The 22,575-nt window shown below is 41.7% G+C and overlaps 1 protein-coding gene across 1 annotated transcript; it reads left to right on the forward strand.

The window, feature by feature from the left end:
* The first annotated feature begins 1,107 nt into the window (after positions 1–1,107).
* On the forward strand, positions 1,108–21,891 carry ADAT1 (adenosine deaminase tRNA specific 1). The gene is made up of 10 exons (XM_016196753.2): positions 1,108–1,119; positions 1,796–1,986; positions 2,287–2,355; positions 3,509–3,563; positions 4,053–4,183; positions 7,182–7,800; positions 10,000–10,145; positions 10,676–10,775; positions 16,636–16,722; positions 20,052–21,891. Exons 2-10 carry the CDS (start codon positions 1,818–1,820, stop codon positions 20,182–20,184), a joined length of 1,509 nt encoding a protein of 502 aa, XP_016052239.2. The 5' UTR covers positions 1,108–1,119; positions 1,796–1,817; the 3' UTR covers positions 20,185–21,891.
* Positions 21,892–22,575: the final 684 nt, after the last annotated feature.

The raw sequence follows: 22,575 nt of genomic DNA on the forward strand, positions 1-22,575 counted from the left end.
CCAGCACAAACAGGAAGTGGTTTGGAGCACTCTGCAGATAGCAGCTAGGGGAAAGACAGACCGTGCATAAGCAAGAAAGGAAATTATTTGACTGGGTATACCTTAAAGCCTAATTGGCTGTGATTAGTTGTCCTTAGTGTCTTGATGTAAGCTTTGTGGAGGTAAGAAACATCCAAACCTATAATTTTATGAGCTTATTTGAACCAAACTGAAAATGGTCAGGAAGCAAAACCTTGATGGATTGAGAAAATGCTCTGGAGAGTGGCAGTTTTGCAGCTTATTTTATATATTAGAATAAAAGACATACGGAGGGTTACATGAAATCCATGTAAATTAAGGGGGCTGAAGAAAGCAAAGCAGGGAAATCTCTGGAATTGGATAAAAAAGGCAAAAGAGAACACATAGATTTTTTACATTGATGGGTACAGGATAGTCAGTAATCAACATAGCACACAGAGATTGTATTTGGGGAACAAGATGAGAATGAGGGGTTCTGGTCTCTTGTTCTGGTGGTGGTTGTGCCCTGAGGGGTCTGGAAAAGGAGATGACCTGCTTATGTAGTTAAGGAGGCCAGTTAAGGAGACATCAGTTTTCAGGAGGCCCAGTAAAGTCTTTTTTCTTTTCAAACGTTTGGCTATGTCCTGATCATATGTTTTCATTTTCTACCAAGAAGCTTTTCATACATTGAAGTCCAAATGAGGTCATTGATAGAGTCAATAGTCAAGAGTGGGAGAGTTTCTCGCAAAGTATCCTAGGCCTCTTTCAGGTCTCATCTACTAACCAGTTTTTATTCATGGCTTTATGCACCCATTACAGCCCCACTTTCAAGGAGCTCAGGGCAAATCAGTCAGGAAAACCAAAGGTTCTTTTTAGTAATACTAATCACAGTTGACACTAATTATGCTCAATATTATAGCAGTTACTTTCTAGAAATATTTAATCCTCGCAATAACTCCATGGATTAAATACTACTGTTATTCTTATTTTCACAGATGAAGGAACAGACACAGGTTAAGTAATCTACCCAATTCCACACAGTTAATATAAGCAAAGCCATAATTAGAACCCAGAAATGGTGACTAAAACCCACACTTCACAATTCCTGAGAACTCTTGACTGGTGAGAAATTACTGGGCTTTGTCACTTCTCCCCTCTGCATCATAAAACGTTATCAGAGAAATTAAAGGGTTGCTTTCCTGATAGGGGTGTCAGTGGAGACTTGCTAGAGGGAGGTAAAGAACCAATTTGGGGGGGTGTTGGGAAGAGAAAAATAAAATGCTTGAAAATGAGTTAAAAAACAGCTTGAAGAAATAGGTGTCTTCCGGGGGTTGGTAGGATTTGGGATTTCTTTGATCTTTCCTTAAAGATAGAAATGGGCAGGGAAGCCCTAGCTGATTTTGCTCAGTGGTTAGAGCATCAGACTGCAGACTGAAGGGTCCTGGTTTGGTTCCAGCCAAGGACACGTACCTCAGTTGCAGGCTCCATCCCCAGCCCTGGTCCAGACTCGTGCAGGAGGCAGCCAGTCGATGTGTCTCTCTCACATCACTGTTTCTCTCTCTCTCCCTTCCACGCTCTCTGAAAAGCAAGGGAAAAAATATCCTCAGGTGAGGATTTTAAAAAAAGAAAATGGGCAGGGAAGTAGGAGAAAGTGACCCATAGAGTTTCAGATAGAGAAACCTCAGTATAAACACTGGTGGGCTACACCTGGAAGCCTATTGAAGCAGTCTGGTGCAGGGTGAAGCATTGTGCATTGGTCCTCCTTTCTATACTTATGATGGTTGTGGTTTTTTATCAGGATCTCAGCACTAGCTCAGACCATGTGGACCCCAGATGAGATTGCCCACCTGTGCTATGAGCACTATGGGACCAGGCTGCCCAAGCAGGGGAAGCCTGAGCCCAACCGCGAATGGACATTACTAGCAGCTGTGGTGAAGATACAGCCTATAGCTGACCAAGCCTGTGACTGCCCTGACAAAGAGGTACAAGGTGAGACTTTTTCTCCTTGAAACTCTCCCTCTTTATGTCAGAGATGGTAGAATTATACATGGTTCTACAGGGTCAGTCATCACCTAATATAAACTGCGATGTTGGACATGTTCCCCTGCTTTCCACCAGTTGGTGCAGTACTTCAGGTGGTGGGAGATGGCTGAGCTGGAACCACAGTCTTCTCAGATGGGTCAGCCAAAGGAAATGCCCTAGAGAAATGTGCAGACTTATTAAACCTGAGGACTGGGGACTATTCCGATTCTAAAATCTCACTTAATGACTCATTTTTTTTCCCCTCAGTGACAAAGGAAGTTGTGTCAATGGGAACAGGAACAAAATGCATAGGCCAATCCAAAATGAGGAAAAGCGGTAAGCCCACATTGGGTCTAAGCATTGCCTGTCTAGGGAGCTTTGGAAATGGTGTCCATGTTGCCCTTCCCTCTCCTCTTCAGGGCAACAGCGCCATATTACTGAGTTGGCTGACACTTCAGTTCAGACTGACTGTCACTCCATTTGGAAAGACAGAACTCATTTAAAGAATGGGAATAGCCCAGCCGGGCGTGGCTCAGCGGTTGAGCATCGATCTAGGATCCAGGTGATCAGGGTTCGATTCCCGGTCAGGGCGCATGCCCGGATTGCAGGCTGCAGCTGATCAATGACTCTCTCATCATTGATGTTTCTATCTCTATCTCTCCCTCTCTGTTCCTCTCTCTGAAATCAATAAAGATATATTAAAAAAAAGAAAAAAAAGAATGGGAATAAATGACGGAAGCAAAGACTGCCAGGAGCCTGCGTTCTGGGTAGATTGAAAGTTGACCAGTATTTTCACGTGCAAGCCGGAAGTTTCCTGGGTTTAGCTAATCTACTGTATCTCTGAAACCCCAGAAATAATCTTGAATTGAATTAAATGGAGACTTTGGCACAAAAAAGAATATGGAAATTCCTTGGAGATCTGGCATCTTCACCTTCTGCTTCCAGTTAGCAGAGGCCTCCTCGCATTTGCTTCCCCCATTCTCCTAGCTTTTCCTCCTGTATATGAGAAAGTTTTTCCATGGATTGAATTCCATGGAATTGTATCACCATGAGCACATGTATGATTCCAGCGCTAAGAGATCTGGACCCCTTTCCTCTAGATAAAGATTTCCCTATAAATAAATAATTCTCAGCTAGGGGAGATTTTGCCCCCCAGGGGACATTTGGCAATGTCTGGAGAAGTTTTTGGTTGTCACAGCTGGAGGAGGGGAGTATGCTTCCAGCCTGCCAGGAATGTTGCTCAGCATCCTACAATGCACAGGACAGGCCCTTACAACAAAGAATTTTCCAGTTCAAATGTCAGTAGTGCTTATTTGAGGAACCCTGCAGTAAATGAATTGCCATTAATGATTGTGATACTTTCTGGCAAAGCCCTCCAGGAGCTACATGGCCATCCTGGGTGCTGGGGGAAGCTGCTGTGTTCTGCTTCTAGGAACCAGGGTTTCTCCAGGTTCCATATGTCTTCACTAGTGCCCTGTCTTTGCCACAGGAGATATCCTCAATGATAGCCATGCTGAGGTCATAGCCAGAAGGAGTTTCCAAAGGTAAAGTCACATCCCCAGAGTCTGATTTAGCCTGGGTTGGGGGCCCCAGAATTTGCGTTTCTGATAAACTCCCAAGTAAAATTGATTGTTAGCCTGTGAACTAAACTTTGATTAACACTGGTCTATACAGTGGGTGTCATACTTGAGTGTGCATCAGAATCACCTAAAGGCTTTGTTAAAATCCAGATTGCTGGGCCCACCCCCAGAGATTCTGAATCAGCAGGTCAAGGGTGGAGCCTGAGAAGTTACATTTCTTTCTTTTCTTTTTTTTTGAGAAGTTGCATTTCTAACAAATTCCAGGTGATGCTTATGCTGCCCGTTCAAGGGCCATACCTTGAGAATCACTGGTCTAGATAATTCTCATAATTCCAAATCACTGTCAGCCCCATTGGTCTTTAGTAGATCTTTCCTTCTTAGTAACCACCCAGCCAGTCCTCCCCTTTTCCACAGAGATTGGTGTTCTTTCTGATAGCATTCTGTACCCATTAGGTACCTTCTCCATCAACTTCACTTGGCAGCTGCTCTGAAGGAAGATAGCATCTTTGTCCCAGGAACTCAGAGAGGACTGTGGAAACTCAGACCAGACCTCTTCTTTTTATTTTTCTCCAGCCATACACCCTGTAAGTATATTCAAGCCTTTGGATTAATGTTGCATTGTCTACTTCCTTAAGTTTGTCTTATCCATAGGTATATTTCTCAAAAAGCACTTCTGGCTGAAGTGTAGCTACAACTGGCAACAATACCTTTTTGTGAACAGGCCAGTGTGCCTAATCATTTCTCTGCCAAGAAAAGGCAGGCGTGGGTGTTGGGGTGTTGGGGTTGGCGGGGAGGGGGGCTCACTCATATTACTCACTTCTCAGTTTCTAATCAGGACTGGGAAACCTAAAGCTGAAACCACACACAGTCTGAAACCAACAATAAGGCTTAGAATTCCAAACTCATTTCATTCATTCATTCATTCATTCATTCATTCATTCATTCATTTATTCATTAAGTATTTTCTACTTCTTCCCAGGAATACTACTTGTATTCAGTGGGTACATAGCAGTGAAGAAGACTAGTTCCTTGCCTACTCTCATAGAGTCTTTTAGGGAATGTTGACAGTCATGGTTAGTTAAGGTAAATTTTGATGAGTTATAAGGGGATGTTCAGGTGCTTTGATTGCATTAGGCAGAAAGGCCAGACCTAGCCTACAGAGAGTCATTTCTATCCTCTGTTTTTCTGTCTTGAAAATTAAGAATAATTTCTGCCCTTTGTAGACAATTCAGGGATGGCAGTAAAATTTCCTCACCCTAAAAACTTTGAAATAAGTATATAAGACTGTCCTCTGAGTAAGAGTAACACATGTAATTAGAGCAGAGATAGGTAATCACTCTAAGAGACAGAATAGCTGTCGAGACCATCATAACTCAAATCAAAAATATAATACAGCTTAAGAAAGAATGAGTCTTAGCGAAAAAGAGTTGGTTAAAATCCAAAGGCCAGAAAAAAATGACATATAGAGGTAGGTAGGGCTCATCCTTGCTGTTCTTAGAAGTGGGTGCACTGGTCCAAGGACCAAAAAGTATGTTTCCTCTCTCAGTGCTTCTCAAACTGCATATGAATCAATATGCATATGAATCACCCAGGGATCTTGCTAAAATGCAGATTCAAATTCTGGGGTGGAGCCTGAGGTTCTGCATTTCTAAACAACTCATGGTTGATGCCATTGGTGTTGGCCTGTGGACCACACTTTGAGTAACCAGGGCCTGGCTGAGTAGCAGGTGTAGTCTTATTGTGGAGACAGATGCATCTAGGAATCAAGCTGGCCTGACCGCCTAATCAAATGACATAAATTAATGGTCCACAAGCTGGTACTGCTCTCTGAGTGTACTGATCTATGAGAAAAAGCAGGACTATGTAGTGAGTTTTTCAAAAAGCTAAATGCCTTCCATTTAAAGGTTATGAGATTTTAATCTTTTTAAAATAATAGCAATTAGGATTTTTAAAGATCTTACTTGATGGAATAAAAAGTTGACCACCCTCTGTTGATCTTAAAATCTTCTGGAAATTTTATTGACCTGTGAAATCAAAATCTAGAGCCACTAATCTAACTCCCCTGGTTCATTTAAAAAAAATTTTTTTTCAAAATATAAGAGAAAAATGTATTTAGTAAGTCATAGAGGGAGAAGTGAACTGTAAAAGAAATAGGCTCAGAAGGTAGCAGGCTTGGGAGTGGTATAGAGGAGGGGGAAGGGGAAGGTGCCAGAATGCTCCCAGGAGGGAGAGCTCTAAAATTTTTTTTAAATTGTGATGCACCCATGGTTTGTTTGCAGAAAGAACACTAACTAGAGAATGTGACTATCGGGCTCTCTTGGTATTTATTCCTCATTATTAATTGATAATTTGGTGCATGGGTTAGCTACTTCAGGCTCTTTTTTTGTGAGTTTTATTAGCATGAGTCAGCCTCTCCAGTTCAGGCATCTGTCAAGATCAAATCTCTGAGCCTGTGGCGAGGGAGGTGAGCCCTGGTGAATTCTCCAAAGTCATTGTCACCTTGTAAGCTCTGGGAATCTGCCAGCCAGCCTCTCTGGCAACACTCCCACTAATGCATCTCTTGCCTTCCCAACTCTTGGGTTTTAGGGCTACAGATGTATTATTCACACGCTTTAGAAAAGCACCACACATTAGGTTAGTGTTTGAAGAAGTACGTAGCTCCCTTCTCAATGGGGACCTGTGCTGTTTACTAAGCTGCGTGTTGTTTTTTTAATTCCCTGTAAGCACAGAGTAGGTCAGAAATCTCTAAACCAGCACGGGAAACACCAGCTGTGTAATTTACTACAGAGTTTTTACTCTGAGGATGTGCACATACATTTCCAAGATGGGGAAATTATAAGCATTATTTGCCAAATTTATTTAACCGTGAAATCAGCCACCCACTTTTGTTTTCCAGGACGTCTTGTGGGATAACATTCCACAAAATGCAGTTGGGAAACTGCTCATTCTAAACCAGCAGTTCTCAGTTTAGGACTATTTTGTTTCCCAGGGGACATTTGGCAACATCTGGAGACATTTTCGATGGTCAGACTAGGGGGTGCTATTGATCTAATAAGTAGAGACCAGGGAGGTTGCTAAACATCTTATAATGTACAGGACAGACTCCACAGCATAGAATTATCTGGCCCAAAATGTTAGTAATGAGAAGTTGAGTAACCCTGGTCTAAACTAGTGTTTCCAAAACTTCCTGTGATAAAAATTACCTAGGATCTTTGTTAAAACACAGTTTTCCAGGCCCCTCCTCTCCAGAGATTCTAACTCAGAGTCTAGGACAGGGTCAGAGGTCATCAAGAAGAGGATTCATGTTAGGGAAATGTGGGCAAGTGTTCTTAATTCATCTCAGGTCAGCCCGGAGAATAATATTGAGCTTTGTTTAAAACAATGGTTCTCACACTTGAGTTTGCATCAGAATCACCTGGAGAGTTTGTTACATAGACTGCTGGATACCACCTCCAGAGTTTCTGAAGCAATAGGTCTACTGTGGGCCCCAAGAATTTGCATTTCTAACAAGTCCCCAGAGGATGCTGCTGTGGCTGGTCGCACTTTGAGAACCACTGATTTAAGGGATTTCTTCTCCTGTAGGTGGGGATGCCTCCATCATTCCAATGCTCGAGTTTGAAGATCAGCCTTGCTGTCCTGTCAGTCGAGATTGGGCCCATAGCCCATCAGTAGAAGCCAGTGGTAACCTGGAATCTACTGAAGATGAAAGGAAATATGAAGACCCGGACAGTCCTGTGACCAAAAAAATGAGGCTTGAGCCCAGAACTACTGAAAGAAAAGTCACCAACGGTGTGGCCCACCATAGGAGTTTTGGCAATCAGGAAAGTGACCCAATCCCACCAAGTGTCAGCATCTCTAATCTCACCTCAGAGGAACTGGCCACTGTCGCTAGAATGGTGCCCAGTGGTGCCAAAGTGGTGGATGTTTATAGAACTGGAGCCAAGTGTGTGCCTGGAGAAGCTGGAGACTCAGGGAAGCCTGGTGCTGCATATCACCGGGTGGGGCTGCTCCGAGTGAAGCCAGGCCGGGGAGATAGGACTTGCTCCATGTCTTGCAGTGACAAGTTGGCACGGTGGAATGTCCTTGGATGCCAGGGATCACTGTTAATGCACTTCCTAGAAGAGCCCATCTACCTGTCAGCTGTGGTCATTGGGAAGTGCCCATACAGCCAGGAAGCCATGCAGAGAGCACTAATTGGGAGGTGAGAAGGCACGGAGAGAGGGCTCCATCATAACAATCGTTCGAAGAAGCAGTCTGAGAGTATGTCCAGAGAGCCTTAGAAATATCCATACATTTTGATCCATCATTTCCACTGCAAAGAATTTGTCCTAAGGAAATAATTAGGGAAGTGTTCAAATGTTTAGCTTTGTGTGTAGTCATTTTTTAAAAAGAAACCACTAAAATGGCCAGCAATAGATCAAGTGATTTTCTTTAAGACTTCTATTGAAGAAATTTAATATGGTAAGATGCTCATAATGTTTGAAAAACAACTTAGAAGATAAAATAAGTTCATTTTGGTCTTATAGTATATATGACTATAGAAAAAAATTGCAGGAGGATATACATAAAGGTATTATTAATTTCACTGATGCGATATTAAGAGTAGTTTTTTCTTAGTGATTACTGTATTTTCTAATTTTTCTACAGTGTACATACATTGTTAAATTTTTTAAAAACCTTAAAACATTAGTGTTAATTTTTGAAACAATAAATGACAAACAATGACCACTCAAGTGGTGTCTCCCTAAAGAAGGCAGCCAAACCCACTGAATGCTGTAGTAACTGAGGGCAGGATGAAGCCATGGCCAGGGGAAGCCTGGAACCTGTGTCAAATGGTCTGTGTCAGGTGACCTGAAGTCAACTCCGGGAAGCAGCCCCAGGATATGACCCACTAATTCCACTCCTGGGTGCATACCCAAGAGAAATGAAAACATATATCAACATAAAAACTTGTACATGAATGTTTTTAGCAGCATTAGTCATAATAGCCAAAAATGAAACAACCCAAATGTCCATCAGCTGATGAATGAATAAAGCTAATATGGTGTATCCATACAATGGGCTGTTACTCAGCCACACACACAAAATGAAGGGCTGATACATGTTGTAACATGGATAAACCTTGAAAACCTTATGCTAAGTGAAAGAAGTCACATGATGTATGATTTTATGTAATGAAATGTCCAAAAGTAGAGTCATGGGTGCCAGGGGCTGGAGAAGGGGATGAGGAGTGACTGCTAATTGGTGCAGGGTTTCTTATTGGCCTGATGAAAATGTTATAAACTTAGATTGTGGTGATAATTGCATAATTCTGTGAATATGCTAAAAAATACATTGAATTATGCACTTCAAATGGGTGAATTTTTTGATATATAAACTATATTCCAATAAAGATGTTTATTTATTTATTCTAAATATATATATCTTTATTGATTTCAGAGAGAGGAAGGGAGAGGGAGAGAGAGAGAGAGAAACATCAATGATGAGAGAGTCATTCATCGGCTGCTACCCTCAGGGCCCCCACTGGGGATCAAACCCGAAACCCAGGCATGTGTCCTGACCGGGAATCGAACCACGGTCTCCTGGATCCTAGGTCGATGCTCAACTGCTGGGCCATGCCCAGCAGGGCAAGATGTTTTTTATAAAAGCAACCCTAGGCACTGTGCCCAAGATGTTTTCTATCTTCCATCTTTTCCCTATTCTGACATTTTTAAGTTGCTGTCTACTCAGCTCTAAACCAGCACCACGAAGCCCTGGCCTGGTAGCTCAGTTGGTTAGAGCATTGACCTGAAACACCAAGGTTGTGAGTTTGATTCCCAGTCAAGGCACATACAAGATACGCCAATGAATGCATAAATAAGTGGAACAACAAATCAGTGTTTCTCTCTGTGTCTCCCTTCCTCTCTCCCTAAAATCAATAAATTATATTAAAAAAAAACAAAAACACTAAAAATACGATTTACTAGCATCATGTTGGCATCTAGTTGATGTGAAAGATACAAGAGAAACAAGTTAAGCTTTTTTATTATAGGGTAATTTTGTTTTCTGGTATGTTTGAAGGATTCCCTAGGAGGCGGATGTCAGCAAGTTAATATTTCTGCTTAAGGTTTTCAAATCTTTCAAAACTGACATCAGGAATGGAGTTTGGTGTTACTGAAGTCACCGAGGGGTGGTGACTCAAATAGTTAACACTTCAGAGTGATCGGAAGGGATCTTCCTCCATAAGGTTTATATGATTTAGATTCTATTCTTTCACACCCTCCCATACTTCCTTCCCCATAAATAAATAAATAAATCCACACATCTCCTAAGGCGTGGGGTAGTGATGTGATCCACAATCGTAGATATTGTCTTTCTAAAGGAGTGTGCCTAAACTGAATGCATTTTCCCTCACATTTAGGTGTCAGAACATCTCAGCTTTACCCAAAGGCTTTGGAGTTCAAGAAGTAAAAATACAGCAGTCAGATTTACTGTTTGAGCAGAGCCGCTGTGCAGTGCAGGCAAAAAGGGCTGACAGCCCAGGCCGACTTGTTCCTTGCGGAGCAGGTAAGGGATCCTGGTTCCACTTGCCCTGGAGTAACTTGTTCCCAAACCGTGGAGTGGCTTGGGATGGGCTGCATCCTCCCAGCCTGGGTAGGCTGTTTACCACCCAAATGGTCCATAGTGTGGGCTTTGAGACATCCAGACACCCACACTGTGTCAAGTTCATGTTCTGTATGACCCTGGGCAACCTACTTATCCTCTCTCTGTCTCAATTTCTTCACCTTCAGATAAGAATGTCATTTACTTATCAGGGTTGTTGTGAGGATTAAATGAGAAATTCTGTTTCATTCATTACTATGTGTTTAACATGTAATAAATATTCAATGAGTGTTAGTTGTTACAATGGTTCCAATGATGATTAATCATGAACCACTTGTACTCTGGAAGCCAGGTATCAGAGTGACAGTCATTGTGTCTGATGTTATATCCAGCTCTCATGGGTCTGCAGAGGCAGGGAAATATTTTTATTAAAACACCTCTGGAATGTATAGAAAACTGAACAGTTTTAACTCCAGAATCTTATCTTTTCATAGCTATCAGCTGGAGTGCAGTTCCTGAGCAGCCATTGGATGTCACTGCCAACGGCTTTCCACAGGGAACAACAAAGAAGGGCATTGGAAGCCTTCAGGCCAGGTACAGCATACTGGGGCAGAAGGAGATGGTGGCAGTACACTCACACCACACCACTAATTCCAGAACATCTTTATCATCCCCAAAAGAAAACCCTGTACCCATTAGCAGTCACTTCTCACCTGGGTAACCCCTAATTTCCATTCTATGTCCATGGACTTATTCATTTTGGACAGGTCATATAAATGGTATCATACATCATGTGGCCTTTTATGTCTAACTTCATTCACTTAGCATGTTTTCAAGCTTCATCATGTTGTAGCATTTTTCAGTCCTTCATTCTCTTTTATGGCTAAATAATATTTCATTGTATGGATAGATCACCTTTTTTTTATCTGCTCATCCACTGATGGACATTTGGGTTGTTTCACTTTTTGGCTGTTATGAATAAAGCTACTATGAACATTTGTGTATAAGATTTTGAGTGGACATATGTTTTCAATTCTCTTGTGTATACCTCAGAATGGAATTTCTGGGTCATATGATAACCTTATGTTTAACTTTTGAGGTACTGCCAAACTGTTTTCCATAACAGCTGTACCATTTTAAAACTTCCACCAGCAATGTGTGAGTTTCAGTTATCCTACATCATTTATAATACTTGTTGTTGTCTATGTGTTTTATTGAAGCCATTCTAGTGGGTGTAAATGCTGTCTCACTGTGGTTTTGATTTGCATTTCCCTAATAACTAATGATGCTGAGTATCTTTTCACGTACTTATTAGCCATTTGTACCTGATCTGTGTCTTCTATTCAGGTCTTAGCCCATTTTTAAAATTGCTTTATTTATCTTTTTTTGTTGAGTTGAAAGGTTTCCTTATATATTATAGATACTAGTCTTTTATCAGAAACAAATTTTCAAGTGTTTTCTCCAATTCTGTGGGTTGTCTTTTCACATTTTGATGGTATTTAAAAAGTTTTAAATTTTGATGTCATTTTACCTATTTTTTCTTTCGTGATTTGTGCTTTTGGTGTCTTATCTAAGAAACCATTGCCTAATCCCTGGTCACAAAGATTTACTCCATGTTTTCTTCTAATAGTTTTACAGTTTTAGCCCTTATGTTTATGACTGATCCACTTTGAGTTACTTTTTCTATAAGGTTGAGGTAGGGGTCCAGCTTCATTCTTTGGCATCCAGCTGTCCCAGCACCATTTTTTGGAAATGCTATTCTTTCCTCTGGGAGATTTTGAAAACAACACTTTCTTGGGCTTTTCCACTAGGGATTCTGGTTTAGTAGGTCAAGGTTGGAACCCAAGAATCACTTATAAAGCTCCATAGTGATTGGATTGGCAAAAAGGGCACCATGGAAATATTTGTCTTCAAATTGGCTTTTGCTGAAGTATGGAGCTTATGAGCTGCTGGACATGAGACAGTTTTCACTGCTGTGTGTTTGGAGATTCTTACATTTATCTTACTGGTTCTTCTTTTGCTAGATGCTTAGTTGGTCTCATCTACTCTCCTTTTTCCTCCTGCTGAGCCACAGGTGCTCTGCAATAGCCTGAGGGTGGGAGGGGTTGTGGGGGAGTGGCCTCTCCACCAAAGGCATTTCCATCTCAGTCTGGGTTGAAGTGTGCTGAGTGACTCTTGTAGGACTCCCACCATTTTAGATAGTCTTTTTCCATTTTTTATTATGCCCTTATAGAGTTGTAATTAAATTTCACAGGTAGATTCATATATTTTTTGGCATGCCTTAATTGCCTGATTTGACACAAACAACAACTTTCTCCTTATTTGACTTTTTAAAAAAGGTTTGTTCTTTGCAGCCATTAACCAGCTTTCAAACGGCCTAGATGGCAGGCTTGGCCTGTCTCCTGGTGGCCTAGGATGTTGAATTGAGTAATATTTACAAAACTGTTGTGGGTAGAGATTTTTGGAGTTTTTCCCCAAGGGCCTTCCTGGCTTCAGGCCACCATTGTTAGCACCCCTCAGGGGACCGAGGTTGTGGGAGGAGAACAAGTCATGAGGGAAAGGAACCACATGTTTTCTACTGAGCTCTGGTAACAGGCTAGCGGAAACTCATACTGGCCTCACCCACCTGACTGATTTAGGTTTGCTGCTTTGCTTAAGTCTAAAATGCTCTTCTGCACAATGAATCTACATCCTCTTACTTTAAAAGCTTAGCTCAACCACCACTGGCTTCTGGATCAAAATGACCATCTTTTCTCTAAATTCCCGTAGTACTGTTCTCCAGCTTCTCCCAATACGACATTGCTTTCTGTGTGATTTGGAGTGCCTCCTGTTCTCACCTTTGCTCTGTCTCCAGTTATCAGGTGACTTTGAACAATTCCAGCTGCTCTCTGGGCCTCAGTGTGTTCATATCTGTAAAATGAGGATATTGGAGGAGATGATCTGAGGTCTCTGGCACATTGTGTCTCTCCACTTAGAAGGCAGACTCCATACAAGGAGGAAGTATATGGTGGAAAGAGCAGATGCTTTGTAGTTCCTGGCTCCCTTTCTCCCTGGTTGTGTGAACTTGGGAAAATTACTTTGCCTCTCTAAGCCTCCGTTTCCGCAGCAATAAAGCAAGGGCAACTAAGAGTATGTATTGCACAGGAATGTCGTGAGAATTGAGTGAGAGAGAGTGCCTCTAATATGGTGCAGAGCTTATAGTAGACATCTTGTTAATATTGATTTCCCCTTCATTTGTCAAATAAAGCTTCATATTATTTGTGAAAGAGTCAGTTTTATTTTAAAGACCAGCAGCTGCTGGGGAGGAAACAGATTTTCTCGTTGCTCATTCCCGAGTACTGGCATCCCGGGACCACCTTTAGAGCTATAGGGAATATGAACTCAGACTGGGATGTTAGAGACATTTAATATACTAGTGCAACATTAAAGGAACTATTTTATTTAAATCTCTGCGTGTGTGTGTGTGTGTGTGTGTGTGTGTGTGTGTGTCCTTTGCCCTAAAGTGGAAAATTCTCTTTCCCTCCCTGTCCAGATACCAAACATCCTAGACAATCATTATATGGCTCATTGGATTATTTAAAAAAAAGACTGAGGGGTAAAAAAATAAATTTAAGCGTATCTATGTTAGAGTAAGGATAGTGCTAGACCAAAAATATCAATGTAATGTAACCTTTAAAAAAAATTACATATGTCTGTATAGCTTTCCTAGGTCTTCCTAAATATATAAGTAAAGTTTAATTTTCTTCATCTAAATCTTTCACATCTTTTATTAGAGTTTTTCCTCGAGTGTTATATTAGTTATCTCTTGCTGTGTAACAAATTATCCCCAAAACTTAGTGGCTTAAAACAATAATCAATATGTATTATTTCATAGTTTCTGTGGGTCAGGAATTTGGGAGGAGCTTAGCTGGATAATTCTGACTCAGGGGCTCATAAGGTTGTAGTCCATTAACTCAGCCAGGGCTGCAGTCATCTGAAGGCTTGACTGTGACTAGAGGATCCACTTCCAAAATGGCTCACTCACGTGGTCTACAGGTCAGTATTGGCTGTCAGTAAGTGGCCTCAGTACCTCACAACTTGGATCTCTCCATAAGGCTTCTAGGGTTCCTCTTTACAACACAGTGGCTGGCATCCTCCAGAACAAGTGGTCCACGAGAACAAGGCAGGAGCCACAGTGTCTTTTATGACCTAGCCTCAGAAGTCACACTGCAACTGCAACCTCCTAATGGTTATACAGGTCAGCCCTATTCAGTGCGGGAGGGGATTGCACAGAGGCATGGATTCCAGGAGGCAAGAATCACCCTCTTAGAGGTTGGTTACTATAGATACTATTTGAAGTAATTTCTTTTTATTTCATTTTCTGGGCATTGCTGTTAAAACCAGTTTTTTGTTTCTGCTGCAATCAATGTTTGTATCTAGCAACTTTGCTCATGCTCATTATTCTATTATTTAGGAATTCTTCTGGAATTTAAAATTTTTTTATTTTTATTGATTTAAAAAATATATTTTTAATTGATTTTTAGAGAGAGAGGAGGGGAGAGAAACATCAACGTGAGAGCAGAACATCAGTTGGCTGCCTCCTGCACACCCCCTTCCGGGGATCGAGCCTGTAACCCGAGCATGTGCCCTGACTGGGAATCAAACCAGCAACCTTTTGGTGCACTGGATGACACCCAACCAACTGAACCACACCAGCCAGGGCTATTTTTATTGATTTTTAGAGAGAGAGAAGAGGAGAGAGAGAGAAACATCAATTTGTTGCTCCATATACTGATTCATCCATTGGTAGATTCTTGTATGTGCCCTGACTGGAGATCAAACCTGCAACTGTGGCATATTGGGATGATGCTCTAACCATTTGAGCTACCCAGCTAGGACCTGGAATTTTTAATATAGATAATCTTTTGCAAGTAGCATTTCCTTTCTAATCCCCCATATCTTTCATTTCTTGACTTACTGTGCTGGCTAGAACTGACAATATCACACTCATCTGTAAAGAATGGCTTTGGTGTTTGCTTTTCAAACTTTATTCCTTTTCTTTCTTGTCTTCCTGTACAGAACCTTCTGTATAATGTAAGATAAAAGCAGTGATAGCAAGTACCCTTGTTCTTGATTTTAAGGACATATATTTGCTGTAGGTTTTTAGAGATACCCTTTATGAATGTAAATGCCTTTCTTAGTTCTCGTTTGTAAATGGTTTTAAATGATTTGATGGATGTTGAATTCTAACAAATGATTTTTCTGCATATGTTTTCCTCATAGTTATATTACTTTTCTCCTTTAATCTGTTAATCTGTTAATGAGAGTTCCATTAGTTTCTTGGCTTTGGAATTTTTTTAATGTTAAAGCAGTTTTATATTCCTGAGCACCAACAGCCACTTACCACAGTGAAGGCCCAGGGAGAGCAGCCTGTGAGGACTCAAAGTTCTGCTTTAAGAGGTGACTTTTTTCAGTAGGTTAGGTCCCAGCCAGGTAAGGGAGTTTCTTGACAGATTGTACAATCCCCTGTATCATATATACCAATATGGCTACTGTGTCCAAGCTGATGGTACCATATGTGAGGACAGTGAAGGATATGGTGTGTAAACATGAGATTACACATTATGGGCACATACAGCAGTTCCCAACTTCTAGATCTGCTCATGAATTGTGTATTTGAGGGAAAAGAAGGAGGCACATACAGTCCAGGCCACATCAACATGGATGGGCCAAACCAGGCTCAGGTTGTTGGTAAGAAATCCATGCTCACTTCCTTCACTGTTCCAAATGATGACCTCCATAAAGCTTAATGTTAGAAGCAAAGAATTGCCCTGCAAAGACCTGTAATGCCCAAAGGAAGAGTAGAGTCTGGGGATCCTGCCTCAGATGGATCATCCAAGTGGACTTTATATGGGGAGCAGCACTCAAGGTTCTGAAACAAAGCTTTCACTTTCTTGTAAGCAGTATTACCCAAGGGGCCAGCTCCCTTGAAAGGAGATAGCCAACATGGCTGATAAGTATCCAGGGGGGAATTTATCTTTACCCCATTTGAACCTGTCTCTTTTTCACTGCTGATGACATTTCTTAAGATGAGATTCAGCCCGGCCGGGCATGGCTCAGCGGTTGAGCATCAACCTAGGATCCAGGCGATCAGGGTTCGATTTCCTGTCATGGCACATGCCCGGGTTGCGGGCTTGATCAATGACTCTCTCATCATTGATGTTTCTGTCTCTCTCTCTCTCCCTCTCCTTTCCTCTCTCTGAAATCAATAAAGATATATTTAAAAAAAAAAAAAAGGTTCATTTTTGTGCCTCAACCTAATCAAAGCCTCAGGTCTAGATTTTCTCCTTGCCAAGTACAGGTGAAAATGGGGCTCTGGCACATCCAAACCTAAACACCATGTGAAGCCTTGCATCTTTGATAGGGATCTGGTTCATAGCAAACACTTAAATCCTTTTTGTCTTTTTCCAAACAGATCTCGAGTCAGCAAAGTGGAACTCTTTAGATCATTCCAGAAGCTGCTAAGCAGTATTTCAGAGGACAAGTGGCCAGACTCCCTCAGGTGATACCTTTGACCCATGTTTTTTCATATTTAGGAAGACTTCTGGTTTAATTCTGGCTTAGGAGTAGCAGGAAACTTTAGCAGAAGTGGTGTTTCAGTTTGCCAGTGGGCACTTATTACTGACCACATGCTTTTCTATCCCCATGGCCCTGCTTGCAGATGCATGTATGACCTGAGGTGTGGAAGATGGTAGTTTGGTGGTGCAAAGAGACTAAGGGTAGAATTGGGTCTAGGCCCATTCCAGGCCCTCCTTTCATTCCACCTTCAGATGGAGAGCACTGTGGAAATGTGAGTGCTTGTATGGCACTATACTGTTGGAATGGCACTCTCTTCTCTCTCTTTATTCACATCATTGGTTGTGAACTGCAACTCCATGATTGAAATCACTCTTCGAACAGTAATGCAGAGAACTATAAAACCACTTCAGAAGGGTGGGTGCAATTCAGACAATAACCCTGAGTTAGCCGAAACTTCACAGGATAAGGGCACAGTCCCCACAAACTGCCCTCACTTCTGATGCTAGCCACAAGCCCAGAGGCCCCAAGCCACTCATACTTCTGACCAACTGACTACAAACTCGGGGTTCCCACTACCTCCTCAGGTTCAGTAATTCACTAGAACAACTGTTAGAGTTCAGAAAAGCACTGTAGTTACAATTACCTTTTACTGTAAAGGATACAAGTCAGGACAAGCTAAAAGAAAGGGAAAGATAGGGCGAGGTCTGAGAGAGTCCCAAACTTGATGTTTTCTTGTCCTCAGGAAGCATCACCCTTTTAGCACCAACCAGGAAGCTGGCCTGCGCTTCAGGGTCCAGAGTTTTTATTGGGGGATGGCTAATAAGAATGATTGATTGAATCATAGTTCACATGATGTGATTGAACTCAATCTTCATCTCCTCCTCCCACCGTAGGAGGTTATAATTATATCAGGTGGCTTAGTGCACCAGCTCTCTAATCTCCTAGTTGGGGTTTCTGGCATGGCCAGTCCCATCCTGAAACTCTTTAGGGCCCACTGTGAGTCACCTCACTAAACATAAACTTAGATGTGATCTGAAGGTCCACCATGAGTAACCCAAACAGTCCTGTCACTTGAGAAATTCTAAGGGTTTAAAGGTTCCCTCTCAGGAACTGGCAACAAAGACTAGCCAAAATCTTTATTACACAACAGCAGGGAAGCGAAGGAGTAGCCAGAAACTTCTCCATGAAGAGGATAGCCACTGTTATGTCCATTATCCATGCTGTGGTCAGTAATGATGCCCTTCAGTCTTCAGTGATCAGTTTGCTTGTTTCTTGTCTAGAAAAAGGAATCCAACTGGAACTGGGTGGGTTTCCATACATTCTGTGTGTTAAAAACCAATCTGGACTTAGGTAAGGGGAGACTTCACTCAGAAGGATTACTGCAGTAAGAAAAGGGGCCTGTTACTGTAGATGGAGGACTAGTGCAGCAGCAAAACACTCCAACCATAAGCTTTGTAAGCTCTCGAAGGCAGATGGAAAGGGGTTCTCTTTCATTCGGAGAGGTACACAAGGCTGAACAGAACCTGGAACGGGGGAGTGGGATGAGCAAGTGGTGTGACGGGACAAATGAACAGGAAATGTCTTCTCTTGCTGTCAGTCGATTCCCAGGAGGGGCTGTTAAGGGCTTGTTACACATTCTGGTGCTGGCTCAGGTTGAGGGTGGATCAAAGTTCTGGGACCTGGCATAAGAAGAGAAGTATAGCCCAGCCGGGCGTGGCTCAGCGGTTGAGCGTCGACAGGATCCAGGCGATCCAGGTTTGATTCCCAGTCAGGGCACATGCCCGGGTTGTGGGCTCTAGCCAATCAGTGACTCTCTCATCATTGATGTTTCTATCTCTCTATCCCTCTCCTTTCCTCTCTCTGAAATCAATAAAGATATATTTTAAAAAAGAAGTATAACTAATATTTGGTCAAGTTAGCAAGTATTTTGTCCAGATTGGTCAGTGGTTTCAGCTAATTATTATGAGACAAAGTGGGAATTTGGAGGGTCTGTGTCTGGCCTTTTCATAGGTAAACCATGGGACCACCCATGAGTGTTACCTAAGTCATGGGGAAGGGCAGTTCTTTGTGCTCAGCCATTTCCCAGAACACAGAAGGGTGGGAGGGACATATCTTTTTTTTTTTTTTTAATATATCTTTATTGATTTCAGAGAGAGGAAAGGAGAGGGGGAGAGAGAGACAGAAACATCAATGATGAGAGAGTCATTGATCGAGCCCACAACCCGGGCATGTGCCCTGACTGGGTATCAAACCCAGATCGCCTGGATCCCAGGTCGACGCTCAACCGCTGAGCCACGCCCGGCTGGGCGCGGGAGGGACATATCTTAACCATAGCTATTTTTTAGAAACTCAGGGCTCAGGTAAAGTTTAACATTGTCATGTGTGTAGATCCCAACAAAAAGCTGTAGGAAATTGATCCAACAACTGAAATCAATTTTTGCTGCAATTATCAACCTTGCTCTGCTGAAGGATCTAAGATACAACGTAGAAGCAGGATAAAATTGGATCAATACGACATGAGTGTCAGTTTCTTCAACTATGTATAAGGTGCAAGGACAGAGCTCAAGGTCCAAGTTGAGAAGAGGGCTTGGAGGAGCATGACTCATGTTTGGTCAAAGGAGAGAAGAGTCTTTGTCACAAGAAAATCTTTTAACTGTGTATAAGTATTGCAAATATTATTCAACATATCAGCCATTTTTTTAGCAGTCAGAGATGAGTGAGGGGTTTGGAGGGGTGTTGGCTGGTACAGGAGAGTATGGATGGAATGGAAAGTGCTTTGCTTTCATAGGGAAAATGTAGCCAAGAAGTTTCTAATGGCTGTGTCCTCTGGTGGAAATTATGGACACTTAGGAAACTTTAAACCAACTTGTTTTATCTGATTTTACCAGTATCAGACAAAACTAGCATTCTGTTCATTCTTGTCTGTGTGGGGTTTTTTTAATTGATTTTGAGAGAGAGAGAGAGAAACATTGATCGGTTGCCTCCCATACGAACCCTGACCAGGGATCAAACCCACAACCTGGGTATCTACCTGATCAGGAAAAGAACTCGCCACCTTTTGGTATACAGGATGATGCTCCAACCAACTGAGCCACAATGGCAAGGGCTCACTCTTGCTTGTTTTAATCCATATTACTTTGTAGTGAATTCTCTACAAAGAAGACAGAGTCTCTTTAGACAGGCATACCAAGATTATCCTATTCCTAAGTCTCTTGTAATAAATGTGTCCAGTTGATTGCTCAGGTGTCTTGTTGGCCATGGTGGTGAGCTGTTCAGTGAGAACCTATGTGCTTGGTGGTGTGTGTGCATTAGGGTGCGGAAGCTAGAGACGTACCAGGAGTACAAGGAGGCTGCATCTGCTTACCAGGAAGCCTGGAGCACACTCCGGAAGCAGGCATTTGGATCCTGGATCCGAAACCCCCCGGATTATCACCAGTTTAAATGAGAAGAGAAAGTCTGCAAAGAGCTTACTGGTAGCAAGGTATTTTCCAACCTTTGATGCTGGACCACCTTCTTCTTTTGTGCTGGACAAGCCTTAGCTTTTCTTGTGGCTGAATAGGGGAAAAAAGTCTGCCATCTACCAGAGCAACACATCTCTTCTGTGTGGGGGGATGGAATTTTGGAACATGGAACAATCTATACTTGCTTGAAGCAGCTCTCTGCTAAAATGGCATCTCGCTAATGACTTTGGTATCTGTCCTAACTGTGTTTTATTGCTTCTCTAAAATACAGAATAAGAATTTGAAATACTGTGATACTTTAAAAGTGATGCTCTGTTTTGTGTGTTTCTGCATTAATTCAGTAAATATGTTGGGCTGAGATGATGTTTGAATTTCTGCAAGTTCTAGAGCTTTGCCTGGTATAGTGGACATATATTTTGTATACCAGCCTTTCTTCCTTTGGAGAGCCACCCTTTCCTGCTCAATGGAAAACTCTATGCAACCATGAGACTTGGTTGAAGCAAACCTTATTCCTGGCTCCAGTAATGTGAGTGAGCCCTGGACAGTCCTGGAACTACTGCCAGAGCTATCAGGAAAGATTCTGTCCCTCTTGTATCAGGAGCTGTAAGGGCCTCATAGTCTTGGAACTTGGCCCACCACATAGAGACAGACAGCTTGAGAATGAAGGCAATAAAAGTGAAACAGCCAAGAGAATCAGAGCTCTTGTGACCTTGTGTGGATGCCTTGAAGCTAGAGCCCACCCTGGACTTCAGTTATGTGAGATGAATTCCTATTGTTTTCAGTAAGCCTGTTTGAGATGGTTTTCTATGACTTTCAGTGGAAAGAGTTCTGCCTAAAAGGCTAAAAGTTCCTTTAGGAAATCAGCAACAGGCCTAGCAACCAAGCCTGTTTTAACTAACATCTAATATTTAATTCTCCACCTCTTCCCACCTTAAATTATTGTCTCAAAATAGAAACTCTCCATCTTGGGACTACTCAAGGGCCTTGTCAGTTCTTGAGCATTTCTTTATTGCTTTAAATACTTTTTTTTCTTCTTAATCCTCACCTGAGGATATTTTTTCCATTGCTTTTCAGAAAGAGTGGAAGGGGGAGAGAAAGAGTGGGGAAGAGAGAGAAACATCGATTGGTTGCCTCCTGCCTCCTGTTTTCGAGCCGACCAGGGTTGAGATTGAGCCAGCAACCAAGGTGTGTGCCCTTGGCCAGAATCGAACCTGGGACCCTTCTGAGGGTCAGTGCTCTAATCACTGAGCCAAACTGGCTAGGGCTAAATATTTTTTAATAAGAGTTTTATGAGTTGTAATTCACATACCATAAAATTCACCCATTTAAAGTATACAGTTCAGTGGGTTTTATCTACAAAGTTATGTAAATATCACCACAATCAACTTTAGAACACTTTTTGTTCAAAATTTGTGGGGGACACTATTCAACCCAATACAGTACTTATTAGTAGTAACTTCCTGTGTCCTCTCAAGCCCCTTAGCACCAGGGCAAGCAGTAATCTACTTTCTGTCTCTGGATTTGCCTATTCTGAACGTTTTATGCAGTGGAATCATATAATACATGATCTTTTGTGACTGGCTTCTTTCACTTAACATAATGTTTTAATATCCATGATGTTGTAACATGAATTAGTACCATGAATCATTACTTTATTTCTTTTTATGGAATAAAAATAACATTCAGTTGTGTGGATAGACTACATTTTGTTTATCCAGTCATTAGTTGATGGACATTTGTTTCCCTTTTTGGCTCTTGTGCATAATGCTGCTGCGAACATCCACGTACAAGTTTGTGTGTGAGCATGGTAAACTATAGAAGTAATACATGTTTGTCATAACAAGTTATCCTTGATTTTTTTTCCATAAGATATCCTTTTACATAGCAGGAAAGAAAGGTAAAAACACCACTTTCGGAAAGCCAGGCTCTCCCATATGCTGCTTTCATCAGAGAGATCATTTGCCTAACCCCAAGTCCCCCGTTACAACAGCAGTTAGGGTACCTTGACTGGCAGGAACTTTTATCCACGGATGACTATGCATCTCTCTTACAAGATTCTGTTTCAGAGGATAAAGATTTATAAGAGAATATAAGGGGATAATGTCTTTTTATTCCTAAGTTTTATGGTAAGTTTGTTAAATTTGCACCAAAAAAAAAATCTAAATATAAAAATACTCCTTAAATTGAGACTTCAGAACAGAGACTGGGAAGATCCTGAAAGCTAGAGATGAAAGGCAGTTGTACCTTGGGCTCTCCCTGTTTTCTCAAGAGCTAAAAGTGGTTATTAGACATCAAATTGTATTTTTGCCAATAGATTTAGAAGTGGGATTTGCCAAGTCAAAAGGTAAATGAACATATAATTTTGCTTTACTTAA

The sequence above is a fragment of the Miniopterus natalensis genome, chromosome 18 (genome assembly GCF_054644295.1).
Source record: "Miniopterus natalensis isolate mMinNat1 chromosome 18, mMinNat1.hap1, whole genome shotgun sequence".
In the NCBI taxonomy this organism is placed as follows: Eukaryota; Metazoa; Chordata; class Mammalia; order Chiroptera; family Miniopteridae; genus Miniopterus; species Miniopterus natalensis.